General features: G+C 46.6%; 1 protein-coding gene across 1 annotated transcript; it reads left to right on the forward strand.

The window, feature by feature from the left end:
• Positions 1 to 13841: 13841 nt before the first annotated feature.
• Positions 13842 to 24202, forward strand: LOC310751345 (leukemia inhibitory factor-like). Its single transcript, XM_083590659.1, has 3 exons — positions 13842 to 13992; positions 17186 to 17340; positions 20646 to 24202. Exons 1-3 carry the CDS (start codon positions 13956 to 13958, stop codon positions 21126 to 21128), a joined length of 675 nt encoding a protein of 224 aa, XP_083446785.1. The 5' UTR covers positions 13842 to 13955; the 3' UTR covers positions 21129 to 24202.
• The last annotated feature ends 491 nt before the right edge of the window (positions 24203 to 24693 follow it).

Raw genomic sequence — 24693 nt, forward strand, 5'->3', positions numbered from 1 at the left:
GTGAGGAAAATTCTCAGGGATGATTCACACCCTGGCTGGCACTTTCTTGATCTCCTGCCCTCGGGCAGAAGATATAGAAGCACGATTAGTCTCACCAACAGGGTAAAGAACAGCTTCTATCCATGGGCTGTTAGGCTGCTGAATGAAAAGATAACAACAGGGCAACTGACTTTCGGGTTTGGTGGGTGTGCGTCAGTAAACGAGGGGAATTAAGAGAGCTGAGTGGGGGGTGCTCGTGTAATCTCACTGTATACAAGTTGTACAAGTGACAATAAAGTATTTCAGTTTCAATTCTGAATGCCAGTTGCTGAAAACCGCAGGACGCGAGAGCGATCTTGTGCTCGGATCCTGCCTGCCAGTTTCCCACAGGCCTCTGGTTGGCCGCTGTGAGGACAGGATGCTGGACTAGATGGGCCAGGGGCCTGATCCAGCGGGGACTGTTCTTACGTTGTATAGATTATCACAGCCACCCCATGTGGGATTTATCATAGTAAAAGGTCGGAATGACAGCCACCAATGACAGCCTTGGAAAACAGAAGCCCGAGACTTGAGACGCCAATCTTGTTCAGCAGCTGCCGGCAGGGAAGACGGGTGGTGAGAAACTGGGCATTAAAAGAACAACAACACCCGGACTTGACTTTCCTGTCAGCAGAGGAATTTCTTTTACAGCTTTTCTTGAAGGACGGTTTCTCCCTGGCAGGGATTAGGGCCTGTGGGAACTCTTCAGGAGCTGTTTATGTGGTAACGCTGTCGAGACACGGGCAATAAATTTTACATTCACAGCCCAGAATGTAAATCTATCCGAGGGGTGGAAGAGCCGACTGAAAAATCACCATGACGCGTAAAAGACACGAGCCAAAATGTTGATACTTCTTTGCTTCCCGCTGAAGAAAGAGGATGGTATTTTCCAGAACATTCTCTGGAAATAATAATAATAATAAAAACCAGAGTTAGAAGGGATCACAAGGATAATCTAATCCAACACACTGCAGTGCAGGGATATTTTGCCCAACTTTTCACGGTCGGAATTTGGGGGGGGAAAGAGGCTTATATTCAGGCCAATATGGTAATAAAGCAACAGAATCCAAAACAACAACAACAATAATTTATTATTTCTACCTCGCCACTCTGGGCAGCTCCCAATCGAATATTAAAAACAATACAGCATTAAATATTAAAAACTTCCCTAAACAGGGAATTGCACATTTGTTCAAAATGTAGTTGAAATGATTTGGTTTATAATTAATTCACCAAAATGGATGAAGTTGATCTGATGATACCAGCTTTTCAAGGTGTTTTTAGTCATTTACCCCTCTGGCCCTGTCGCCTCTCCTTGCCTCTTGGTGCCCCTGCTGCATTAGATGCTTTTAAAGAGCCGGGTCCCAAACTTCACCCCTGCTTTCTCTTCATCTCATAATTTATTTCATAAACTGCTTGATTGTAAAACCACCACCTCAAAGCATTTTTGGTAGACTCATTTCCTCAGAAGCTGCTGTATCATTTCTCCTGCCTTTGGAGAATATTTTCTAAAATTATGCATCTGGTTTTGCTGCTTGAAAATGAGGAGAATTTTGAGAGGCTTTTGGGTTGTTGTTTTTCTTCTGCTTCCAGAGTTGAAATAGTTGGCTAATGTGAAAATGACAGGGTTGGTCAACAGAGGGAGCCAGACTCTTGCTTTTTGAGGGAATCTGTTTCTCCTTTTTTATGTACTGGAGAAACACAGCTAATGTTAAGTCCAATCAGGGAGAAATGTGGGTTATGATTGATTGATTGATTGATTGATTGATTGAATGTTGCTTTGATAGTTTTCCAGTGGAACAGTCTCCCACAAGAAATGGTGGGCTCCTTCCTTGGAGGTTTTCAAACAGAGGTTGGAGATCCTGATAGGATTGCCATATCTTGAAGAGCGGAAAAGAGGACAGCCTGAGCTGCTGCCAGCCTGTGCCAGGAAAGAGGTGTGTGGGGTTGCTGCCGCCGTGCTTGCATGCTTCTTTCCCCAGCTCGGGCTGGCAGCAGCCACGGCATGCAGAGCAGCCCACACCCGAGCCCAAGTCAAAAAACACATCCCTCCCTCCATCCATCCATCCATCCCCCCCCAAATCCCAGACATTTCCTTTAAAATGTAAAACTTCCACCAGAGGGGCATGTTGGCCCCCACAAAAGAGGACATATATTTTGCTCTTTGGGCATCTTAATAACAAGTTGGGATTTGGCCTGCTGTTATTTTGATGTGTAAAAGACATTTATGGGGGTATTAATTTTCTCATTGATTCATGTGTTCCATTTTTCAGTCACTTTCCATGAGGCATCATGAAGCAATTTACAATATAATTACATATAAAACAGAAATATACACACAATTGCAATCTTCACTGGAATTATGTTTAGCTGTCTTAAGGGTTTCATTATTTGTGTGTTTGCTGCCCTGGGCTCCTTTGGAGGTAGGGTGGGATATAAACTTGATTAACAAAATAAAACAAAATATTAAATAATAATATAATATAATAACTCATAAATGTAAAAACCCATTCTTAAAATCCAAGTCAAACAACAACTGAGATAAAGATTATAGAAGGCTTCTCAAAAGAGGAATGACTTTTTAAAAACATTTATGTGCATTAGATTTTAATTGGGATGTTTAATTTGATTTTAATGTTAGGCACCTTTCACAGTTTTCTCATACTGTGAAAAGCAGGATAGGAATGCATTCCTACGAAACTAACATGAGATAACTTTCCACCAGAGGCTAGATGGGTATCTATTATGCCTCTGAATACCAGTTCCTGGTAACTGCAGGAGGGTGGGAGACAGCTGCTGAGTTCAGATCCTGCTCCTGGGCTCCCCAGGAAGAGGCATGTGGTTGGCCACTGTGCGAACAGGAATGTCAGACGAGATGGGCCCTTGATGCAGAAAGTCTCTGAAATCTAGCCAGATGACTAATTCAGGGACGTGAACAGACCTGCCCCTTGCTGATTAAAAAGAGCAGGCCTTTTTTTGTGCTTTCCCTCTAACAAAATAGGAGACTTAAGTAAAACTACATGAATCTGCAGCGTTCCAGCAAGGACGGATGTCCTTAGCAGATGATTCCCTGGGCCAATGGAGGAACAGGCGAATGACGTCACTTGGTATGTTACTGGGCTGGCCGTCACTTCCAACGGCCATTGCCCTGAGGTCCTCGCTCGACTCTGCCTCTGCCCTCCGTGACTGGAAAGCGACAGGATGTGACTGACACTGGGATAATCCCTGGTAACCTGGAAGGAGGCTCCACCTCGGAGCTACCAGATCTTCGATGCTGCTCCACATCACTGCCTCCATTCTATGGCCGTGAATCATGGAGGAATTCCTCAGGTCCCTGCAGGCTGAAGTCACTCTTCAGGTTACATACGCTTCAGGTTACATACGCTTCAGGTTACAGACTCTGCTAACCCAGAAATAGTGCTTCGGGTTAAGAACTTGCTTCAGGATGAGAACAGAAATCGTGCTCCGGTGGCACGGTGGCAGCAGGAGGCCCCATTAGCTAAAGTGGTGCTTCAGGTTAAGAACAGTTTCAGGTTAACAACGGACCTCCGGAACGAATTAAGTACTTAACCTGAGGTACCACTGTATTCCAGGAAAAATAAATAGGCTTTATCTGAGTACCCAGAGCAATCCCGAAGCCATCTTGACTCTCTTAATGACCCCAGATATTTCCTCTGCAGTAGAAGTATCTTGGAAAAAACCTTTTCCAATAGTTCCTTTTTGCTTTCAGATCCTTCAAATGCTGTCAAAAGAGCATATTTTGTGTATGGATAGGGGAGGTCTGCTGTGACAATGGTTTCAGAAACTAGGGTATTTGCCAAAAGACAGCCCAGATCATCAGGATAATGCAACCAGCAAGCATTATATTGACAAACAGGAGACAAGCCACACTCTCAAATTTCTGTTCTACACCGCTTCTTTCTGTGATGCTCATGTGATGCTTTTGGGTGGTCTTTGGTTAAGGGGTTGGGCAATTTCTAAAGCCTTTAAAAGCTGTCACACACCTTTGTTTAGGGTCCTCACCTCCTTGCAGGTGGGGGTGGGGGGTGGGCAACCTCTGTTGCAAAAGAAAAAAATAAAGATCTTCCTTGCTTTTCTTCTACTGTTTTCTGTCTTCATCCATTCTTCTCAGACAGATAATTGACGGGGAGTGTGGGGGACTGAGTCCATTCACGAGCTGGGCTGTAAAAGCCAACCCAGACATTTCGTACACTGAGTCAGACCACTGGTCCACCTAGCTCAGGGGTCAGCAACCTGTGGCCCCTGAGGGCCGTTTAACTGGCCCCCGAACCGAGCCACCTGTTCGACGAGTCCCTGCATGCTGCGCTAAACCGATGATGGACTTTTCGGAGCTTTCCGACCTGACTGGAAGAGTCCGCAACCAGAAGGAGGAAGAGTACCAGAAGGAATGGATGAAATTCAAAGACTATTTAGTTAAATATGCTAAGATAATTTAATTGGAAAAAACTTGCAAATGCCAGATAGGCTTAGGATTTAAATACCGGTATGTGATGTTAGAGAATAATATGTTCAAAGTTAAAATGAAAAGAAAGAATGATGTTAAGTGATTAAGTTAATTTGATGAGAAATTTGGTTTTGGAAAACTGTTACAATGATATACACTGAAACTCAGCCAGGGGGATTCGAGGAAGTCACTTAACAGTTTTACTAAGATTGGATTAAGTACAGTTAAGATTTATGTTTGTTTGTTTAAAAATTCTAGAAAATCAATTTTAAAAATTTGGGAAAAAATAAAAATAAACCGGCGCGGCGACGGAAATCGCGTCTGCACATGCCCAGACACCGGAAATTGTGCATGTGCGCAATCTGGCCCATGCAGAGATGTCTGCGGGACTTGATCAGCCCAGGCAGGTAAAACCTTGCCGATCCCTGACCTAGTTCAGTGTTGGCAACGCTGACAGGCAGCAGCAATCCAGAGTTTGGGATGGGTGGGGTGGGTGGTTAATCTCCCAGCCCCCTAGGCCATCTCCCCCCCTCTCCTCCAGTCATATTGAGCACGGCTGGGGTCATGCAGAAGACCATGGTATTCACATGGCAATGTTTCCATCTTGGCAAGCAGTTTTCGAACTGCCCAGCACCGCCGGGGACTTGCTTTGGGCAGGGCAACTCTTGAGAAGTTCTAGTGAGGCTTAAAGCTGCCCCCCTTGCTATGCCCTCCTGCTCTTTCCCGAATCATGAGGCCACAGTGACGTCTATTGAAGAGCAAGTAAGATTAAGAAACCACAGACCGTGATAGTCTACAGCCAACCACAGAGGCTATTTTTAAACCGAGTTCTGTGTAAAGTGTTTCCTCTTATCCTTTTCCAGTGAATTTAAGGGGCAAAGCCAAGGGCCTTCCAAGCCGGGGAGAGCCCCCCAGAACTCCCCCCCCCCAGTCATTACTACACCAGCAGTGGTCTGGAATTCCCCAATGCCCACTCGTCTTTTTTTTAATCTCGCTTGGGTGAGACAAATAATATTCCTTCTTTCTCACTATGCCTACATTGCGTCCGGCCAGCTAGAATGACGTGGAAGTTCAGATCTCCTGATCGTTTTTTTTAAAAAAGAAATGCATTTCTGTAAAAGCAGTGGCAGGGAAGGGAAGGGAAGGGCTATGGTGCTGGGGCACATTTTTTTACAATTTATTAAATTGCAAGGGCTTTTTTTCCCCAGCCGGAACTCGCCATAACTCAGTTCTGGCACATCTCAGGTATACGCCATTGCCATTGTAAGAGAACAAGGGAGGCAGGGTTCATGGTGAGTTCCGCAACCTCTTTTTCTAGAAAATAATAGCACAGCCTTGTACCCATTTCTTATATTAAAATATTTATTTTTTTAACTATCATTTTTGTCGAAGCTTTAAAATGATAAATGAAAAAAATTACAGAAGGAAAAGAAGATACCAGAAGAAAATCACTATGCAGCATCAGGGCAGACATGGAACATGAACACAGCCTAAATATTATTGTGGCTTAAGAAACATGCCTGCCTATTTGAAAAAGAAAATGACACAGCAATTACCAATATGATCAACGTGTGAGGAATCAAGCAAAAATGTTAATCTTAATTCCCTTGCTTTCTTATCAGGTGTACACCATATGAACAGAGATGTCATAAGAATAAAATAAGAGCATAGATGTGTTGTATATTATTGATTGTATTTTCCTGTAATCCATACTGCAGCATAAATTGGAGGAAGCATCCATCGGCTGCCTTATTCAAAGCACACTTCATAAAATCTGACTTTCTTTTTTTAAACTAGACTCCCCTAGACACTTTCAGTTTAAGGGAAGTTTTTTCTAACAAGGCTATCTGCCAGATCCCTGAATACCAGCAGCCCAAATTAACTAGATCAAACGTACAGTGGTACCTTGGTTCCCGAACAGCTTAGTTGCTGAACAAATCAGATACAGTGGTACCTCAGGTAACAAATGCTTCAGGTTACATATGCTTCAGGTTACAGACTCCGCTAACCCCAAAATATTGCTTCAGGTTAAGAACTTTACTTCAGGATGAGAACAGAAATCGTGCTCTGGCGGCGTGGCAGCAGCAGGAGGCCCCATTAGCTAAAGTGGTGCTTCAGGTTAAGAACAGTTTCAGGTTAAGTACAGACCTCCGGAACGAATTAAGTACTTAACCTGAGGTACTACTGTAGTTCAAGGTGGCTGTCATATCATCTCTTGGCCTTTTCTTCCCCAGAATAGACATACCCAGATCCTTCAACCATTCCTCACAAGGCTTGGTTTCCAGACTCTTGATCATCTTAGTCATCTGTCTCTGCCCACTTTCCAGCTTGTAACTAGCTGTCCTTCTTAAACTCTGGTGCCCAGTACTGAAAGTTTGATCCGGAAAAAGCTAGAATTATTTGGCTCTGCCTGTCATTGTCTCTGGCTCCACCCTGTTTAACAACAACAACAAGAACGACAACAACTTTATTATGTGTATCCCACCAACTGGCTGGCTTCCAACATATATAAAAACATAATAAAATATTAAACTTTTTTGAAAAAAAACTTCCCTATACAGGGCTGCCTTCAGATGTCTTCTAAAGGTTGTATATTTACTTATCTCCTTGTTATGTACTGAGTTGAATAGGATCCAAACTGCAGCAGTCTGATTGGTCCTAGAACAATAGGATCCAAAAGGCAGCAGTCTGATTGGTCCTAGAACAATAGGATTCAGAATGCAGCAGTCTGATTGGTCCTAGAACAATGCAGCAGTATGATTGGTTGGCAGGAACCACCCAATCATGCTCCAGATAGAAATGAATCCGCAACCTGATTGGCTTACAGTAGAATTCCGGAATTAGCCAATCATGTGCAGCCCATTGTGTAAATAATGTATATAAAGCAGATACTTTGAGGGGACATTCATTCATTCCTCCTCACCACTATGAGCTGAATAAAGAGCATGAAATCACTTTGCGACTCTGAGTATATTTCACTCCTTAACATCTGATCGGAGGGCGTCCCACTGTTTGGGCTCCCTGTGTTCCACACTATCAGTCCCAGCAAACACCAACCACCACTGGAAAGTTGAAACAGCTCTATAGGCCTGTTAGCATAAAAAGGTCTTCAAGGGATGGCCTTAAGTTAGCAGTGAGGGATGTGAATCTCTGCTGGGAAGCTGAGATGGGACCAGCAATGCCAAACGCCCAAGTTAAAGCCCTTTGGGCTTCTGTAACATTGATGGTTGTGGGGTCCCCCCCAAAAAGAAAATTCTACATATTTTTTGATCCGTATTGGTTCAAAAGGCCTGAGCATCCACTCTAGTGGGAAGAGGTGGAACATCTGCTTTGCATGCAGAAGGACCCATGACATCTCTTGGTTGAGTTGGAACTCCGTATCGGAAACCTCCGGGGAGCCACTGCCAGTCAGCAAACTTTTTCAGCAGGGGGCTGGTCCACTGTCCCTCAGCCCTTGTGGGGGGCCGGACTATATTTTGAAAATAAAAATGAACGAATTCCTATGCACCACAAATAACCCAGAGATGCGTTTTAAATAAAAGGACACAATCTACTCATGTAAAAACACCAGGCAGGCCCCACAAATAACCCAGAGATGCATTTTAAATAAAAGGACACATTCTACTCTTTAAACTATGATCTATGTTTTAGGTTGTAATTAGGTGATATCACCATTGATGTCTTCTACTAATTTATGAGCAGAGGGCGATGTTTATGTTACAAATTTATTGTAATGTATGATGTTGGTCTTTTGTTTTTATTTTGCTTTGGTTCTTGTCTGTTGTTTGTAAGTTTTGGCGGTTTTAAATTTGGAGGTTTAAGTACCTTATGTTGGTATGGGAAACTGTCGTGTGATGGGCCAATGGCCGTAATAAAGATCAATACAATACACATTCTACTCATGTAAAAACACGCTGATTCCCAGACTTTCCGCGGGCCGTATTTAGAAGGCGATTGGGCCGGATCCGGCACCCGGACCTTAGTTTGCCTACTGAGCTAGATGGACCAATGGCATGACTTGTTCTGAGGCTGCTTCCTAGGTTCCTAGCATGTTGCATGCTGAGAGCAGATGTGCAGGGCAGCATGAATTCTCATCCCCAGCAAGATATGCAGGATGGACCCTATGACAAAGCATTTCAGAAGCGCACGCAAGCATGCAAGCAGATACACAAGTAACGGACTAGGAACATACCTGAGAAGAAGCAGGCTGTTGCTTAGACGCAACCACAATAAGTGATGACGTCGGAGCAGAGGAAGCTGTTGCCAGCCTTCCATAGAGGCCCAAAGGAAATGCTAATAATTATTTCAGATTGACACCGGAGCACATTCCTGAGAGGGAATACAATCGTACCTTGGTTTTCAAACAGCTTAGTTCTCGAACGTTTTGGCTCCCGAACGCCACAAACCCAGAAGTGACAGTTCCGGTTTGCGAACTGTTTTTGGAAGCAGAACGTCCGACGGGGCTTCCGATTGGCTGCAGGAGCTTCCTGTAGCCAATCAGAAGACACGCTTTGGTTTCCGAACATTTTGGAAGTCAAACGGACTTCTGGAATGGTTTCCAGGGTATGAGACTACAAAAGAATACCCTAGATCCGAGGAAAATGATTGAAGGCGATTGATGGCATCTTACCTGGCCTTTTCCACAAGGTCCCAGCAGTATAAAAATATAACATTAAAATAATAATTATAATGATTAATTGAATTTATTTTTATTACTTTTTTGCCATGGTAAGTCACTCTGACAGAAAACATGCATACATGTATTAAAACCAGGAGAAAATACATTAAAACTCTCCAGGGAAATATCCCACCAAAACTGCTCTGCCCCCTTAAAATGGGGGGGGGGGCTGAATCCCATCCCGGGGGTCATAGAGGCCTCAGCCCCATAGAGTTGGCGTGCCTGCAAGAGGGTCAGTGGGGAAATACGGTAGGTATTTGATATTTGAGAGCTCAAGTCATTTGGGGGCTTTAAACACAAACCTGAGCACCTTATTTTTTATATATATATAAATTTTTATTAGTTTTTTTAACATCATTTTCAACAGTAATTAAACATACTTTTACATCAATCCTGTCTGAAAATTTTCCAATCTAATCTCTCAGTATGCATTTCTTACCTTCCCTATTACATTTCAAACTCATAACCAATATCTCTATCTTTTTCTACTTTGTAACACTTTGTATATTTCTCCTTACAAAACTTCTTGTAGTCCTACTAGCGTAATTTGTTGATTACAGTTGCCTTTCAAATAATTCATATACTTCTTCCAATCTTCTGTAAATCTCTGTTCCTGCAGGTTTCGAATCCTTTCTGTCATTTTGTCCAATTCTGCATAGTCCATTAATTTTGAAACCTGAGCACCTTAAATTGGGCTCCAAGGGAGCTGCTTTAGAAATTCTACAAGGGAACCTCAGCGAACTGTCAGTCAAAGTTGTATTGGCCATATCAGTGAAGCTAGGAATGCAGGAAGCTTCTATGAACTAGGTCAGATTGTCCACCCTAGCCCTGGCACTATCTAATCCAGCAGTGGTTCTCCTTCAGGCAGGTGGGTGGGGGAAAATATTTCCCCCCAATCCTCCTTTTAAGTATTGGATGCCAAAGGTTGAAGCTGGAATCCTTGGCATGTAAGCTCATGCTTTGCCACTGAGCTGTAGTCCTTCTCATTAGCAAGATGCAGAAGGAGTGTCCCCGCCCCATGGCAATAGAGGGCAACTGTCAAAAATGCTGCAGAAATGCAATCTCTGTGTGGTAGATAAGCCAGCTATGTCAATATCAGCACTCGAAAGACCCTGCAGTCATTAAATGTGACAAAAATCTAATCACAAAGCATCAAAGGGGGTCATAGTGACTTGCTTGAGGCATAGTTGGGTGCTCCCAGACTGAGCCTGCTGGAAAAAATGATGATCCCTCGTGGAAAAATAGTCTATTGTCTCATGCTAAGGGACTATGGGTTAAACCACAGAGCCTAGGACTTGCCGATCAGAAGGCTGCCGGTTCGAATCCCCACAACGGGGTGAGCTCCCGTTGCTCGGTCCCTGCTCCTGCCAACCTAGCAGTTCGAAAGCACGTCAAAGTGCAAGTAGATAAATAGGTACCGCTCCGGCGGGAAGGTAAATGGCGTTTCCGTGCGCTGTTCTGGTTCTCCAGAAGCGGCTTGGTCATGCTGGCCACATGACCCGGAAGCTGTACGCCGGCTCCCTCGGCCAATAAAGCAAGATGAGCGCTGCAACCCCAGAGTCGGTCACGACTGGACCTCACGGTCAGGGGTCCCTATTACTATTACCTAAGGGACTGTTGGGAAACAAAACTGCCAATATCCTAAGACCCTTATACAAATCTACGGTACATCGTACAAATCTCTGGTGAGTTCTGGCAAGCTGCCCTTCAAAAAGGACATTGGAGCTGGAAAATGATGGCGCAAGAAAAAGTTGCAGCATTGGGGATTCTTTTAGTCTAGAGAAAAGGCGATTAAAACGCAACATGATAGAAGTTTATAAAATTATGTATGCCTGGCATGGAGAAAGCGGGTAGAGACGTTTTTCCCCCTCTCTCAAAACACTGCATGGCCAATGATCAGGGATGACAGGAGCAGAAATGTGAAAATGTGACAATTCCAGTTTCTCTCAGTTTCTCATTCCACCCCTCCCCCCCAGTCTTAGGTTTAGCTCTCCAGATGCCCATATCAGTTTACAAAGCAATTTCCCCAAATAGAACAGATTTTTTTTTGTATGTTCTTTTCATTAATATATGCATTTTAATGCGCATTCAACCCAACTGTAGCATTTTTTGTACACATGACTTGGCTGGAGAGCTAACTGCGTAGCAAAATTTGGAGAGGTTGCAATATTTCGAAGATGGCTGCGTTTCAGTTTGCAACAGTGTTCTGCACGTTTGAAAGGTTCGCCTTCGAAGCGGGAGTTGTACTCCAGAACATCTGGAAGGCACTAGGTTGGAGAAGTCTAAATCTACAAAAGACAAGACACAAAAGGAAAATGGGTTGGGAGGGAGGAGGAAATGAGCAAGCTCAGGTACAAAATCATAGCTGCAAGGTCTTCTAATGAGCACCTGGGGAGGAAAAGGTCAGGAGAGGGGTGTGTGTCAAATTCTGTTGTTCCCTCCATCGTGTCAGTGTAGTGGCTTTCCATCCCATATATGCCAAGCCAGCAAAACGATGCCCTGATAGATAAAGGAGCTGTTTGCCATTGTGGCAGGGGTGTCAGAAATTTCATCAGTATATAGACGGCTGCCTAGTCAGAATGGAAACAGACCACAAACCGCCGGGGAGTCTTTTCGTTGCTTCTCTCACCTCAGCTTTACTAAGGCTCCCAGTGTGAGATTCTGAAACTGCACAGAACCAGTCCATGAGTCAAAACAACTGTTTGGAAAAGAGATCCCGACGACAGATTTGCTGTCTTGCAGTTTTTAAGAAACTGGACCAGTGGAGGAGGAACACCTACCTGCTTCCGCTATCAGGCTGGTGGAAATGTCAAAGCAGACAGTAGTGTTGCACTCATTTTCCCGCTGTACAGGAAGGAAAGCTCATGCAGAGGCGATGGAGGAGGACTCCAGATGAGCTGGAGGCAGCCCTGTTTAGGGAAGCTTTTAATGTTTGATGCATTACTGTATTTTAATATTTTGTTGGAAGCTGCCCAGAGTGGCTGGGGAAGCCCAGCCAGATGGGCTGGGTATAAATAAATTATTATTATTATTATTATTATTATTATTATTATTAAGCATCCATCCTCATTTGTTTGCAGGGAGATTCGATGAAGTTAGCTAGTTAATGTGCATTCACTCTGGTTTGTTTGCAGGGAGGCTAGCCAAACATTGTGTCAAAGCAAGTGTCACCCTACACTTCCCAGTGCATAAAAACTTTAAGAAGAGCCTGCCGGATCAGGCCAATGGCCCATCTAATCTAAGCATCCTGTTCTCACAGTGGCCAACCGGATGCCTGTAGGAAACCCGCAAGCGGGACCCGAACAGAAGAACTTTCTCTGCTCCTGTGATCGCCATCAACTGGTATCTAGAAGCATTATTCCCTCCAACCATGGAGGGAGACCATAGCCATCATGACTAGCAAAGGTAAAGGGATCCCTGACCATTAGGTCCAGTCGTGGCCGACTCTGTGGTTGCAGCGCTCATCTCGCTTTACTGGCCAAGGGAGCCGGCGTACAGCTTCCGGGTCATGTGGCCAGCATGACTAAGCCGCTTCTGGCGAACCAGAGCAGCGCACGGAAACGCCGTTTACCTTCCCGCCGGAGCAGTACCTATTTATCTACTTGCACTTGCTTTCGAACTGCTAGGTTGGCAGGAGCGGGGACCGAGCAATGGGAGCTCACCCCGTCGCGAGGATTCGAACCACCGACCTTCTGATTGGCAAGTCCTAGGCTCTGTGGTTTAACCCACAGCGCCACCTGTGTCATGACTAGTAGCCACAATCAATAGCTTTATCTTCTTCCATGTTTTAGTTGAAAACCATTCAAGTTGGTGGCCAACAGCAGACAGAGAAATGAGCTCAGTCTGACTCCTTACTTTTCTCTGAACTGTTTCCCTTCAAGTTGATTATTCTAAGAACTTAAGAACTGGTGTCTGAGTTCCTTGTTTTCCTCTCTTCTCCCTTTTTCCTTTTGTGTCAGTTTTTTAGATTGTGGGCCTTTAGGCAGGGACTGCCTTGTTTGTTATTGATTTTATGTAAAACTGCTACAGGAGCCTTTTGGGCTGAATGGCAGGGTAGAAATACTTAAAAATAAATAAGAACTGTCTATTTGTTGTGGTCTGTTACCGCTTTGAGATGATGTGACTATAAATAACGCATGCAAGCGCTGTAATAAATCACACCAAGTTTATATTTGATAATATAGCGGGTAAGTTGAGCTTAGACAATGGGTCTCAGTACAGTGTTTTTTGGACTACAACTTCCATCAGCCTCAACTAGCATGGCTGTTACGATGGGCGCTATAGTCTAAATTTGACATGCTGGCTGGGATGATGGGAATAGCTATCCAAAACATTTGGGCCCTAGGTTGGCAAAAGTCAACCACTGCTTTGAGCTATAAGCACCTGCCCACCCTCCTGGTTTTGACACCAAATCTTTGGATCCCTGCTACCATGAGAAGTGGGGTTTGGTAACCCAGTTAGACACTGGCAAGATAACTATCTTGGGTGGCTGGCACCCAGGAAACACGATGACCTCGAGGAACTTAATTCGAAGACCCGGGGGCAGGATGTGTTTCCTGTGGGAGACCGCACATTGAGAGACTCATTGAGGCTGGTCCACGGCGCTTCTTCTTTTTCTCGTGTTTTTTTTCCCTTCTTCTCTTTTCTTTCCACCACGCAATGTCACACCCTGAAAGCAGAGTTTGGCTAATCAGCAAGCGGGGTGGGGTTGGGACGAAGAATCAACTTCCACCTTCATTGAGCCATTCGTGAAGGAAGCAGTGGCTGGCTGAACAACCCTGTGGCGGTCTGAGCATGGTGTTGAAGCCCCGGGTGATTGCCGTTTGTCTCGGTACGTGGTGAATCTCGCTCTCTCCTTCCTTTTGCCTGGGATGCTGGCCTATTCTGTGTCTTCTCTTTTCCCTGCTCTTGTTCAAGTTCCTCTTTCCATGTGTGCTACTCAGTTCTAACAGTTATTTTGTGTTGGTTTGTTAATGAGGTGACAAGACAGAGCTAGGCAGCTAAAGGGAATGGCTGAAGTACAGAGGGTTGTAGCCAAAGCTAGTCCTGCACAGAGCAGACCTGCTGATATTAATGTGCCTAGGTTAGCCATGTCCATTAATTTCAATGGGTCTACTCTGAGTAGGACTGGCATGGGGTACTGCATTGTTTTGTTCCCAGCATCTGGTATGCTCCTCTGTGTGTCGTGGCTGTTTACCTCTAAGACACTGGAAACAGGATCCATGGGGAACCAGCACTGCGCCCAGCTTTTGGACACACCTTGAGCTCCCTTCCCCAACCTGGTGCCCTCTAGATGTTTCGGACCACAACTCCCATCAGCCACAGCCAGCAATGCAGATATACATATAGAAGCTCAGCGTTTTCACATCCACAAGTGCCCAATCGGACAAATAGCAGCTCTCTAGGGTTTCAGGTCGGGACGCGGATGGTGTTGTGGGTTAAACCACAGAGCCTAGGGCTTACCGATCAGAAGGTTGGCGGTTCGAATCCCCATGACGGGGTGAGCTCCCGTTGCTCGGTCCCAGCTCCTGCCAACCTAGCAATTCGAAAGCATGTCAAAGTGCAAGTAGATAAATAGGTACTGCTCCGGCGGGAAGGTAAACGGCGTTTCCATGCGCTGCTCTGGTTCGCCAGAAGTAGCTTAATCCTGCTGGCCACATGACCCAGAAGCTGTACGCCGGCTCCCTTGGCCAATAAAGCGAGATGAGCGCTGCAACCCCAGAGTCGGTCACGACTAGACCTAATGGTCAGGGGTCCCTTTACCTTAGGGTTTAAGGTGTAGAGAGGGGGACCTTCTGCGTGCAGAGGTATTTAAAGCATATTTCTCCCACCCCAACAGAGAATCCTGAGAACTGTAGTTCTGTGAATTCTAGCTCTGCGAGGGTAAACTATAATACCTGGGATTCTTTTGGGGCAGTTGTGTGCTTTAAATCTATGCTATGTATGCCGCCACTGTTTTTAATTGCCACTTTTGCTTTATTTGCAAGCGCAAATATTTCCAGTAGAACAATCAGTATGTGTGTTACATGTATATTACATACATGTACACACACACACACACATGTGGTGTAGTGGTTAGAGCATTGGACTGGGACCTGAAGCTCACTGGGTCCAACACTCACTCTCAGCCTAACCTACCTCACAGGGTTGTTGTTTGGATAAAATATGGGGAGGAGGAGAACAATGATGTACATAACCTTGATCTCCTTGAAGGAAAGGTGGAATATAAAAGGAATATATATACATACAAGGGATGCGGGTGGCGCTGTGGGTTAAACCATAGAGCTTAGGACTTGCTGATCAGAAGGTTGGTGGTTCAAATCCCCGCAATGGGGTGAGCTCCTGTTGCTTGGTCCCTGCTCCAGCCAACCTAGCAGTTCGAAAGCACGTCAAAGTGCAAGTAGATAAATAGGTACCGCTCCGGCGGGAAGGTAAACAGTGTTTCTGTGCACTGCTCTGGTTCGCCAGAAGCGGCTTAGTCATGCTGGCCACCTGACCCGGAAGCTGTACGCCGGCTCCCTCGGTCAATAAAGCGAGATGAGCGCCGCAACCCCAGAGTCGGCCACGACTGGACTTAATGGTCAGGGGTCCCTTTACCTTTACCTTTATATATACATACATGTAATATTTACATACATACATACATACATACAACATGCACCCACCAACACACATCTTGAGACCTTAACCCATTATTCCTTTGCAGAGAAATGCCAACAACCTGCTTTAGAAATATCTAATGACCCCCAGCAGTGGGCCAGCCAGAAACTCTTATGCAGTGGTTTTCAGCCAGTGTGCCATGGCACCCTAGGGCGCTTTGAATGATGGTCAGGAGTGCCGTGGGCAACACTAGCCTCTGTCCTTTTTCTTTCCTCCCTCCTCTGATGCCCTCTCGTGTCCCCAAAAGCTTGCACGACTCTTCCTTGCAGCAGCCCTGGCTACAAACTCTCCAGGAAAATGGTGCCTCTGGGGCTGGTTGCCAGGAGCTGAGGTGGTCTCGGAGTAAGCAAGCAGGTGGGCAAGGGAGCCCAGCCAGCCAGTCCGCCAGCCCTTGCTGTCGGGAATGGACAGACAAGTGGGAGACCGGGCAGGCAGGTGCTGTGCTGGCTTTTCTTGCCCTGGCAAGGCCTGCCTGGGAGCTGAGTGCCCGGTGCTGAAGGGGAGCCTTTCCGCCATGCAGGCCTTGACAGCACCCGCTGCTGCCACTGCTGACTCCCAAGGTAAGGTGCTGGCCTCATGTTCACCTTTGCCCAGTCTCCTTTGGGTCACTGAGGCTGGGGGCATCCTCTTCCCAGGCCCCTGTGGGGCAGTGTGAGGAGGCACCGCTCTTTGGGGCAGAGTGGGAGATTAGCTCAGAGACCAGTGGCAGTGGCGGAAGCTGCCCAGAGGACTCCCAAGGAGAGGGGAAAAGAGAGGAGGCTGAGGAAACAGGGGTGGGTGTTTGAAAAAGGTTGAGGGGCTGTAGGTAAGGGATGACAAAACTGGCATCCTGAGCCCCACAGGGGTGCCGCAGAAAGGTCAAGGGAGCCGTGGACTCAAAAAGGTTGAAAGCCTCTGCTCTTGTGGATAAATTCAAAAGATTGCTTGGATGCTGTTGTGCTCATGGAGGAACAATGCTTGCCTGATTATTTTAAATGGCAAAATCTTCTAATTTTTGTGCAAAATGCATTTCCATATACAGTGGTACCTCAGGTTAAGTACTTAATTCGTTCCGGAGGTCCGTTCTTAACCTGAAACTGTTCTTAACCTGAAGCACCACGTTAGCTAATGGGGCCTCCTGCTGCCACGCCGCTGGAGCACGATTTCTGTTCTCATCCTGAAGCAAAGTTCTTAACCTGAAGCACTATTTCTGGGTTAGCGGAGTCTGTAACCTGAAGCGTATGTAACCTGAAGCGTATGTAACCTGAGGTACCACTGTATCGTTGAATGACTCGCAAGTCTGCTTGCCTTGGGACTTCAGAGGCAGCCGTCTTCCGTGGACCCTGCCTGTCTCACTTGCTCCTTGTCTCTATCTTCTCATCCAGTCGTGGTGACCCCACTCGTTCTCGTGGGTGTGACGCCGGTGAATTCTAGCTCCAGCTCCTGCCAACTCTGCTTTGCTGGTTCAGAGACCCTCCTCCAAACAAAGCGACTGGTTATGTCGATGAGGAGGCCTGCCCGGAAACTCTACAAGTCCTATGTAAGTAAACTGGGATTTATTCACTCGGACATCCTACAAGGGGATCTAACAGAGCAATGTCTACACGAAAGTAGAGATGTAAGAAGGACTCACTTGCTATCCTACCCCTGCATTCCTCACATACAACTCTGTTTACATTCTGTTGCAGTTTGCCTTCTGCAAAAACGATGTTATCTGTCCCGCTGTGGCGGAATTACATAATTTAGATCATTTGTGTGCTCAGTTAGTTACATAAGATACACCTCTTTACCCTGACTTACGACACTTGAGATGGATATTTTTAGAACCCACTTCATTTCTGGTGTTGTAAGTTGTTTTCAACATGCTGTTTTAGTTGTTGGGCTTCAGGGTGAAGGGCAGGCAGTTAATATTATTGTTAATTATTATTCAGTATAGTGGGTCATCTTCTAATTTTGCACAAAACACATTTCTGTATGCCATTGAACGGCTCCAAGCTGTCTTCCATTGCCTTAATAATAATAATAATAATAATAATAATAATAATAATAATGTTGTCATTATGTTATTCTACCACATGAATTTCAGTGCCAACAAAACAATGCAAGTGTGTTGGTGGTGAGGAATGTAATCGAACACATCTTGTTTGTGGACTGAAACCAAACTGTAGCAATTTCCACTCCCTGTTTCCATCAGAATTTTCCCACACCCCTCTTCAGAAGTCAGTCCTATTGAATTCAGTGGGGCTTACTCCCAGATAAATGGGGTTAGGACTGCAGTCCAAATCACAGTTCCCCAGTCTGGTGCCCTCCAGATGTTCTGCACTTCCAGAAAAGCACCAGAAAGAAACATTTCTTTGTCAACCAATAATACAGGTAGCTGGATTTTATTTCAACCCTGGGGACAGGATACTGGGTTGTAGTCAATGTTAGTCCCCCTCAGAGTAGACCCATTGAAATTAACAATATTGACAGACAATAGATTCATTAATTCCAATGGGTTTGCTCAGAGTAGGACTAGCAGTGGTTACAACCCACTGGAGGCAGCAGGCCAGAACATACAAATCAGAGGAGAATGGATTAGGAGGAGCAAGAAGCCACTACTGTTGCCCTCCAGTATCTGCCGCCAGAGGCGGTTGGCTCACTTTGCCTAAGGATAGGGCCGGCCCTGCTACTTCTGTTCATTTGCATGCCCGTACAAACCTGTCAACGTATACAACCCACACTTGTGTTTTGACACACATCTGGCGGACAGCCTGGCACAGAAGGCCACATTCTGTCACACCACAACAGGAAGTTGCTATTCTATGACATACTTCCTACTGCCCTTCCTGTTTGCCTGCTGCTGTTGCTCATTCCAGCCACCCCAGTGGTAGAGAAATCCTGCCCTCTTCAGATTTTTTTGCTTTGCTTTACATTTTGGCGATATCAGCTGTTTGAATCAGTGAGGGCTGGCGCCCAGTGGGATTGGTGTAGGTAGGAAGAGAGCACAGCCAACAGCAGGTGGCGACAGAGCTAACGACCGGTGGAGCCAACTAATTCTAGTTTTGTCCCCCACTGAGGACTCAGCTATACCGCTGCAAATAAAACGTTTTAAGCGTGTTTGGAATGCAATATACAATGTGACACCAGATGGCGATGGTGAGCCGTACGGAAAATTCAATGCATTTTTAAAAACTCTTTAAAAAAACAACAGCATTTTCAGAACAGTTTTTATCTCAGATTCCACCTGAGTCCTACAAGGGCAACCCTGAGACTAACGCCACATTCACACCAGACATTCAAAGCGCTATGAGACCACTCAGACAGACACAGCTTCCTCAGACAGACACAGCCTCCCCCAAAGGATTCTGGGAACTGTAGTTTGTAATGGGGAGGGCTAGCCAAAGACATTTTGCTGCTTAAAGGAAAAGAGAAAATCTGCCACTGCCGCCTATATCTCTGCTGCCACCTGAGGTGACTCTAGGTGGCCCAGGAAAGCCCTGGCGCATTGACGGTAGCAGGGGAGAGAAAAGGAGGCTGGAGGGGAGTCAGCGGTACTAGCCTTACTCTTGCCAGGTGACGGCGAATGACACACTCCTCTGAGGGCCTTCAGGACAGCAGAATAGGAGAAAACGAATCTAGACAGTGGCTACAGAGGCTCCTCAGATCTGCTGTACACCCAGCTGTTCCTAGCCTGCCGCCTGAGGCAACTGCCTCAGCCAGGCTAATAGGTGGGCCGGCCTTGGTGAAGGATGATTAAAGTTGCTGGGGGACCCATATTCCCTTCCCAGAGCTACAATCCAGAGTGATTTAACAATCAGTCCCTCTTCACAGGGAACTCTGGGAATTGTAGATCTGAGAGGGGGACAGGGAGCTTCCTAACAACTCTCAGCACCCATAACAAACTACAGGTCCCAAACTCCTGGATTGGTTGCAAATAAGCAGGGAGACAGGCGGGTGCTGGCTGAGGACAGACTGAAGTGGAGAGGGCAAGCACCCTATTTGCCTTAATAGAATAGAATGATAGAACTGGAAGGCACCATGAGGGTAATCTAGTCTAATCCCTTGCAACAAAGGTATCTTTTGTTGAATGTGGGGCTCAAATCCATGACTCTGAGATTAAGGGTCTCACGCTCTACCGGCCGAGCGATCCACAGGGCTAGGCCAGTCTCTGTTGGTTTGAATCAAAAGACATACGCCAAAAATGGCTTTTTGAACTTTTTTATTTTGAATTTCTGTTATAAACAAGAGCATGTAGGCACTGAAAAAGCAGGTAGGTAACAAAGAAAACGGGACGCGGGTGGCGCTGTGGGTTAAACCACAGAGCCTAGGACTTGCTGATCAGAAGGTCGGCGGTTCGAATCCCCGCGACGGAGTGAGCTCCCGTTGCTCGGTCCCTGCTCCTGCCCACCTAGCAGTTCGAAGGCACGTCAAAGTGCAAGTAGATAAATAGGTACCGCTCCGGTGGGAAGGTAAACGGCATTTCCGTGCGCTGCTCTGGTTTGCCAGAAGCGGCTTAGTCATGCTGGCCACATGACACGGAAGCTGTACGTTGCCTCCCTCGGCCTGTAAAGCGAGATGAGCGCCACAACCCCAGAGTTGGCCACGACTGGACCTAAAGGTCAGGGGTCCCTTTACCTTTAACAAAGAAAAAGCACTGCAGAGTTGCAGAACGAAATGTAACAGCAGCAAACCTCTGCGCCAAACTACAATAATACTTCACTGAATATCAGGTGGGATTTAAATACCCCCACCGTAGTGAAGAACAGGAAGTCAGAGGGATATGGGAAGATAATATATTCAAAGAAGCGAAGCCAGTCTTCATCAATATGCCCATAATTGACATGCCTCTGATTTTGTCTCTAGTTGACCCATATGGGCTTGGTGCAAGATGCGGACCAGCTTTGCAGCATGACGCCAGTTCCCTGGTTCCCAGATAGCAATATCGCTAGGAAACCGCAGAATCTTATGCTGCAGGAGTTGTACAGGACAGCACTCTGTTTGAAAGACTCCCTCCTGCTCATCAGAGAGCAGCAAAGCAGACTGACTGGTCCCCATGAGGCGTTGCACAGCCAATTGGAAAAAGCCCAGCAGCAAGTGAACGGCCTGGTCACCAATACTCAGTGCACCCTCTGCCTGCAGGGCCTGACTCTGCCCGCCGTCACCCTCCCAGCGAGACCCACGGACCCATCGGCCTTCCAGCAAAAGATTGACGGCTGCCGGGTGCTCCGGAACTACTCCAAGCTGATTGGCGGCTTGGCAAAGGCTTTCAGAAAGCACCTAGCTAAAGGGAAAGGGGCAGAGCGTCAGAAAACGAGAAACAGGACTAAGCCGGCTGCAGCTTTCTGACTGACTCATCAAAAGCGTGTTCTTTTTCAAAAAGGAAAAGAAACATGGAATTTCATCAGCCTCCCCCGAAAGACAATAATAACTCAGAAGGCATCTGCGTGCAAGACCAGCCCAAATGCAGAAGCGGTGCCCTCAAGACATGAAGAGGCCTTTGGGTGACATGTTTCAAAACACAGATTATGGCCCTTTGTTGCTGACTTAGGGACACAGTGGACTGCCTTATAGCGCAGGCCACCTAGCTCAGTATTGTCTACACTGACTGCCAGCAGCTCTGCAGTGTCTCAGACTAGGTCTCTCCCAACTTTACCTGAAGATGGCGGGGACTGAACCTGGCGTCCTCTCCATGTGGGTCAGATGCTCTAACCACTGAGCTAGGGTGCTTGTTCTTCAGTCTTGCCTCACAGCTTTTGTTTCCTGTCTCCAGGCTCTGCGCAGTATAGGCTGCTGCCAGGCCTGAGATCCAGAATTCAAGAAGAGTGGAACAGAAGGCAGCATTAAGAAGAGGAACGATATAGGGGCAGAGATTCACTGCCTTTTCGTCTGCTGGCACTTTGCACAAAGGGGCCTCCTATATTTCCTGCTGAGGAAACGTGTGTGTCGCCGGCACAGAATGTACTTTGCACAAGGACAGGGACACTCTGGCCTTGGGAACTTTGCACATGGACAGGAATACTTTTCTCTTGGTTGGTATGCTACACTTCGAAACGATATCATCTATACACATTGGCGTAGCCAGGATTTTTGTTAAGGGGCAGGCTTTTGTTAGGGGTGGACAGAACCTCAGATTTGTATTGATTTTTTATTGATTATGGGGGGGCAGCTGAATTAGGGAGCGAGATAAGATTGCACAAATTATAAAACGGGGGGGGGGGGGCAGCTGAATTAGCGTTTGAAGGGCTGTTGCTGTTTTGATTGCAGCAATAGATCCCGGGGAAGGATCCACTTCACAGGTTACTCCAGGGCATCAGCAGAGGCCAGCTGAGGATGGCTGTCCATCGTAGCCCAATGATTTTCCCGCAGTGATTCAATATCCCCTGCCTGACTAAATCGCTGCATGTTGCAGAAGAAGCAGAAGCCCCACAGCCGACGGCATGTGATTTTGACAGGCAAATGCTCTCTTCCCTTTGCTAGGCAGAAGTTGTTTCTGTGATCTAAGGGCGGGGGGGGGGTGAGCCGGAATCACCCATTCACCTGTTTACTTCCAACCCACATTGTGGCTTTCCCATGGGAACGAAACGGCAGCTAGTCGTAGAACCATAGAAAACTGTAGGGCTGGAAGGGGACCTAAAGGATGATCTGGTCCAACCCTCTGCAATGCATAAGAGAGAAAGGAAAGGGGCTACATTTGCCGCCCCCTCCACAAAAAAAGGTTGGTAAACCCATGGTTGCAGGTGACACTCTTTGGACCATGTCTCAGGCTGCAGTCAAGCTGCCTACTCCCATTGGAAAACCATCACTGGAAGCTGCAGAAAACTGAGCCAGCTTTCATTTGGATGGTCCCTCCTCTTCATCTGCATAACTCCACCCCCGGGTTCTATTTCCTGGTATGTTGCTGGATGGGGATGGAATCTACACCTTTCAGGAGGGAGATGATGCTGGGAGTTGCCTGTGGCATATTTAGATCAGGGGGATTTTCCCAGTGTAGAGCCACTGCCTGGGGGGGAAAGTTTTCAGCACTAAGCCTCAATGAGTCTGTCTTGCCTGCAGCAAATTACCTGTAGCCACGGCTTTCGTCAGGGTGACTCCCCAATGAGGAATCTTTGCAGCGCTTGGGAATTTTCAGTTCTGAGAAAAGGCAAGTCGGAGGTGACATAATAGGCGTTTAGAAAATTCTGCGAGAAAGGGGACAGAGAAAAGAAGCATTTCCGCTGGCCTTGTAAAGCTAGAACTCATAGACAACCGGTGAGGGTGAGTGTTGGGAGATTCTGGACGGATAAAAGACAGGACTCACTTGTGCAGGCACATATCTCATTTTAGTCCAAAAGCCTGGAGAGAGCTCCTTGGGGATGGTTTTCCTATTAGGGGGCGATATACTGCCCTCCCTTATGTGTTGTGCTTTCATAATTAAAGGCAGGTTTATCTCTGCCTTTACCTGGAGGTTATAGGGACGTGGGTGGCGCTGTGGGTTAAACCACAGAGCCTAGGACTTGCTGATCAGAAGATCGGCAGTTCAAATCCCCACGACAGGGTGGGCTCCCATTGTTCGGTCCCTGCTCCTGCCAACCTAGCAGTTCGAAAGCACGTCAAAGTGCAAGTAGATAAATAGGTACCGCTCCGGCGGGAAGGTAAACGGCGTTTCCGTGCACTGCTCTGGTTCTCCAGAAGCAGCTTAGTCATGCTGGCCACATGATCCAGAAAAACTGTCTGTGGACAAACGCCGGCTCCCTCAGCCAGGAAAGTGAGATGAGCACCGCAACCCCAGAGTCGGCTACAACTGGACCTAATGGTCAGGGGTCCCTTTACCTTTACCTTTATACTGCCCTCCCTTATGTGTTGTGCTTTCATAATTAAAGGCGGGTTTATCTCTGCCTTTCCCTGGAGGTTATGTGGACGACAATCTGCTGAGTTATATTCCTGTGTAGGAATCATTTTGGAGGAAATCTGGCCCTTTTTTAGGTCATCCTCCTTGGTATCATTATATGGGTGTCTTTCCCAGATGCAGGCACATAGTTTAAGCTGCGGAACTCTCTGCCACATGAGGCAGTGATGGCCAGCAACTTGGTTGGCTTTAAAAGAGGATTGGACAAATGCATGAAGGATAAAGATATTGAGGCTGACCATAAATGATCCTGTGCTCTGCTTCCACAGTGCGAGGCAATAGTGCTTCTGAATACCAGTTGCTGGAAGCCACAGAAAAGGAGAATGCTCAGAATGCTCCTACTTACCTGCTTCCCAAAGGCATCTGAGAGGCCATTGTGGCTACAGGAGTCTGGAACAAATGGGCCTGATCCAGCAGCCTCTTCTTATGTTCTTACGTGGTGCCTCCCAGGAGCTATGCACAGGGATGACGTCCATTGTTGTTGTTGTTGTTTAGTTGCTTAGTCGTGTCCGACTCTTTGTGACCCCATGGACCAGAGCACGCCAGGCACTCCTGTCTTCCACTGCCTTCTGCAGTCTGGTCAAACTCATGTTGGTAGCTTCAAGAACACTATCCAACCATCTCATCCTCTGTCGTCCCCTTCTCCTTGCGTCCTCCATCTTTCCCAACATCAGGGTCTGTTCCAGGGAGTCTTCTCTTCTCATGAGGTGGCCAAAGCATTGGAGCCTCAGCTTCACGATCTGTCCTTCCAGTGAGCACTCAGGGCTGATTTCCTTCAGAATGGATAGGTTGGATCTTCTTGCAGTCCATGGGACTCTCAAGAGTCTCTTCCAGCACCATAATTCAAAAGCATCAAAAGCATAAATTCTTCGGCGAATGATGTCCATAAATAAGTACAAATCTACAGCTAAGCTGCTACAGATCAGAGATTTCAACACCCTAAGTTTTTTTGGGGTGGGGTGGGGAGGACAGCTGCACTGTCATAGAAAATCTTTCAGAAATGTCACCAACACACCTGAGTTCTTC

This window comes from Podarcis filfolensis, assembly GCF_964270895.1.
Source record: "Podarcis filfolensis genome assembly, chromosome: 16".
Lineage (NCBI taxonomy): Eukaryota > Metazoa > Chordata > Lepidosauria > Squamata > Lacertidae > Podarcis > Podarcis filfolensis.

Excerpts from the sequence above, each read along its gene's own strand:
- LOC310751345 (XM_083590659.1), top strand. The coding sequence starts at position 13,956 with ATGGTGTTGAAGCCCCGGGTGATTGCCGTTTGTCTCG. Across the intron at positions 13,993-17,185 it reads GGTGATTGCCGTTTGTCTCG|TCGTGGTGACCCCACTCGTT; the intron begins GTACGTGGTGAA and ends CTTCTCATCCAG. Across the intron at positions 17,341-20,645 it reads GGAAACTCTACAAGTCCTAT|TTGACCCATATGGGCTTGGT; the intron begins GTAAGTAAACTG and ends TTTTGTCTCTAG.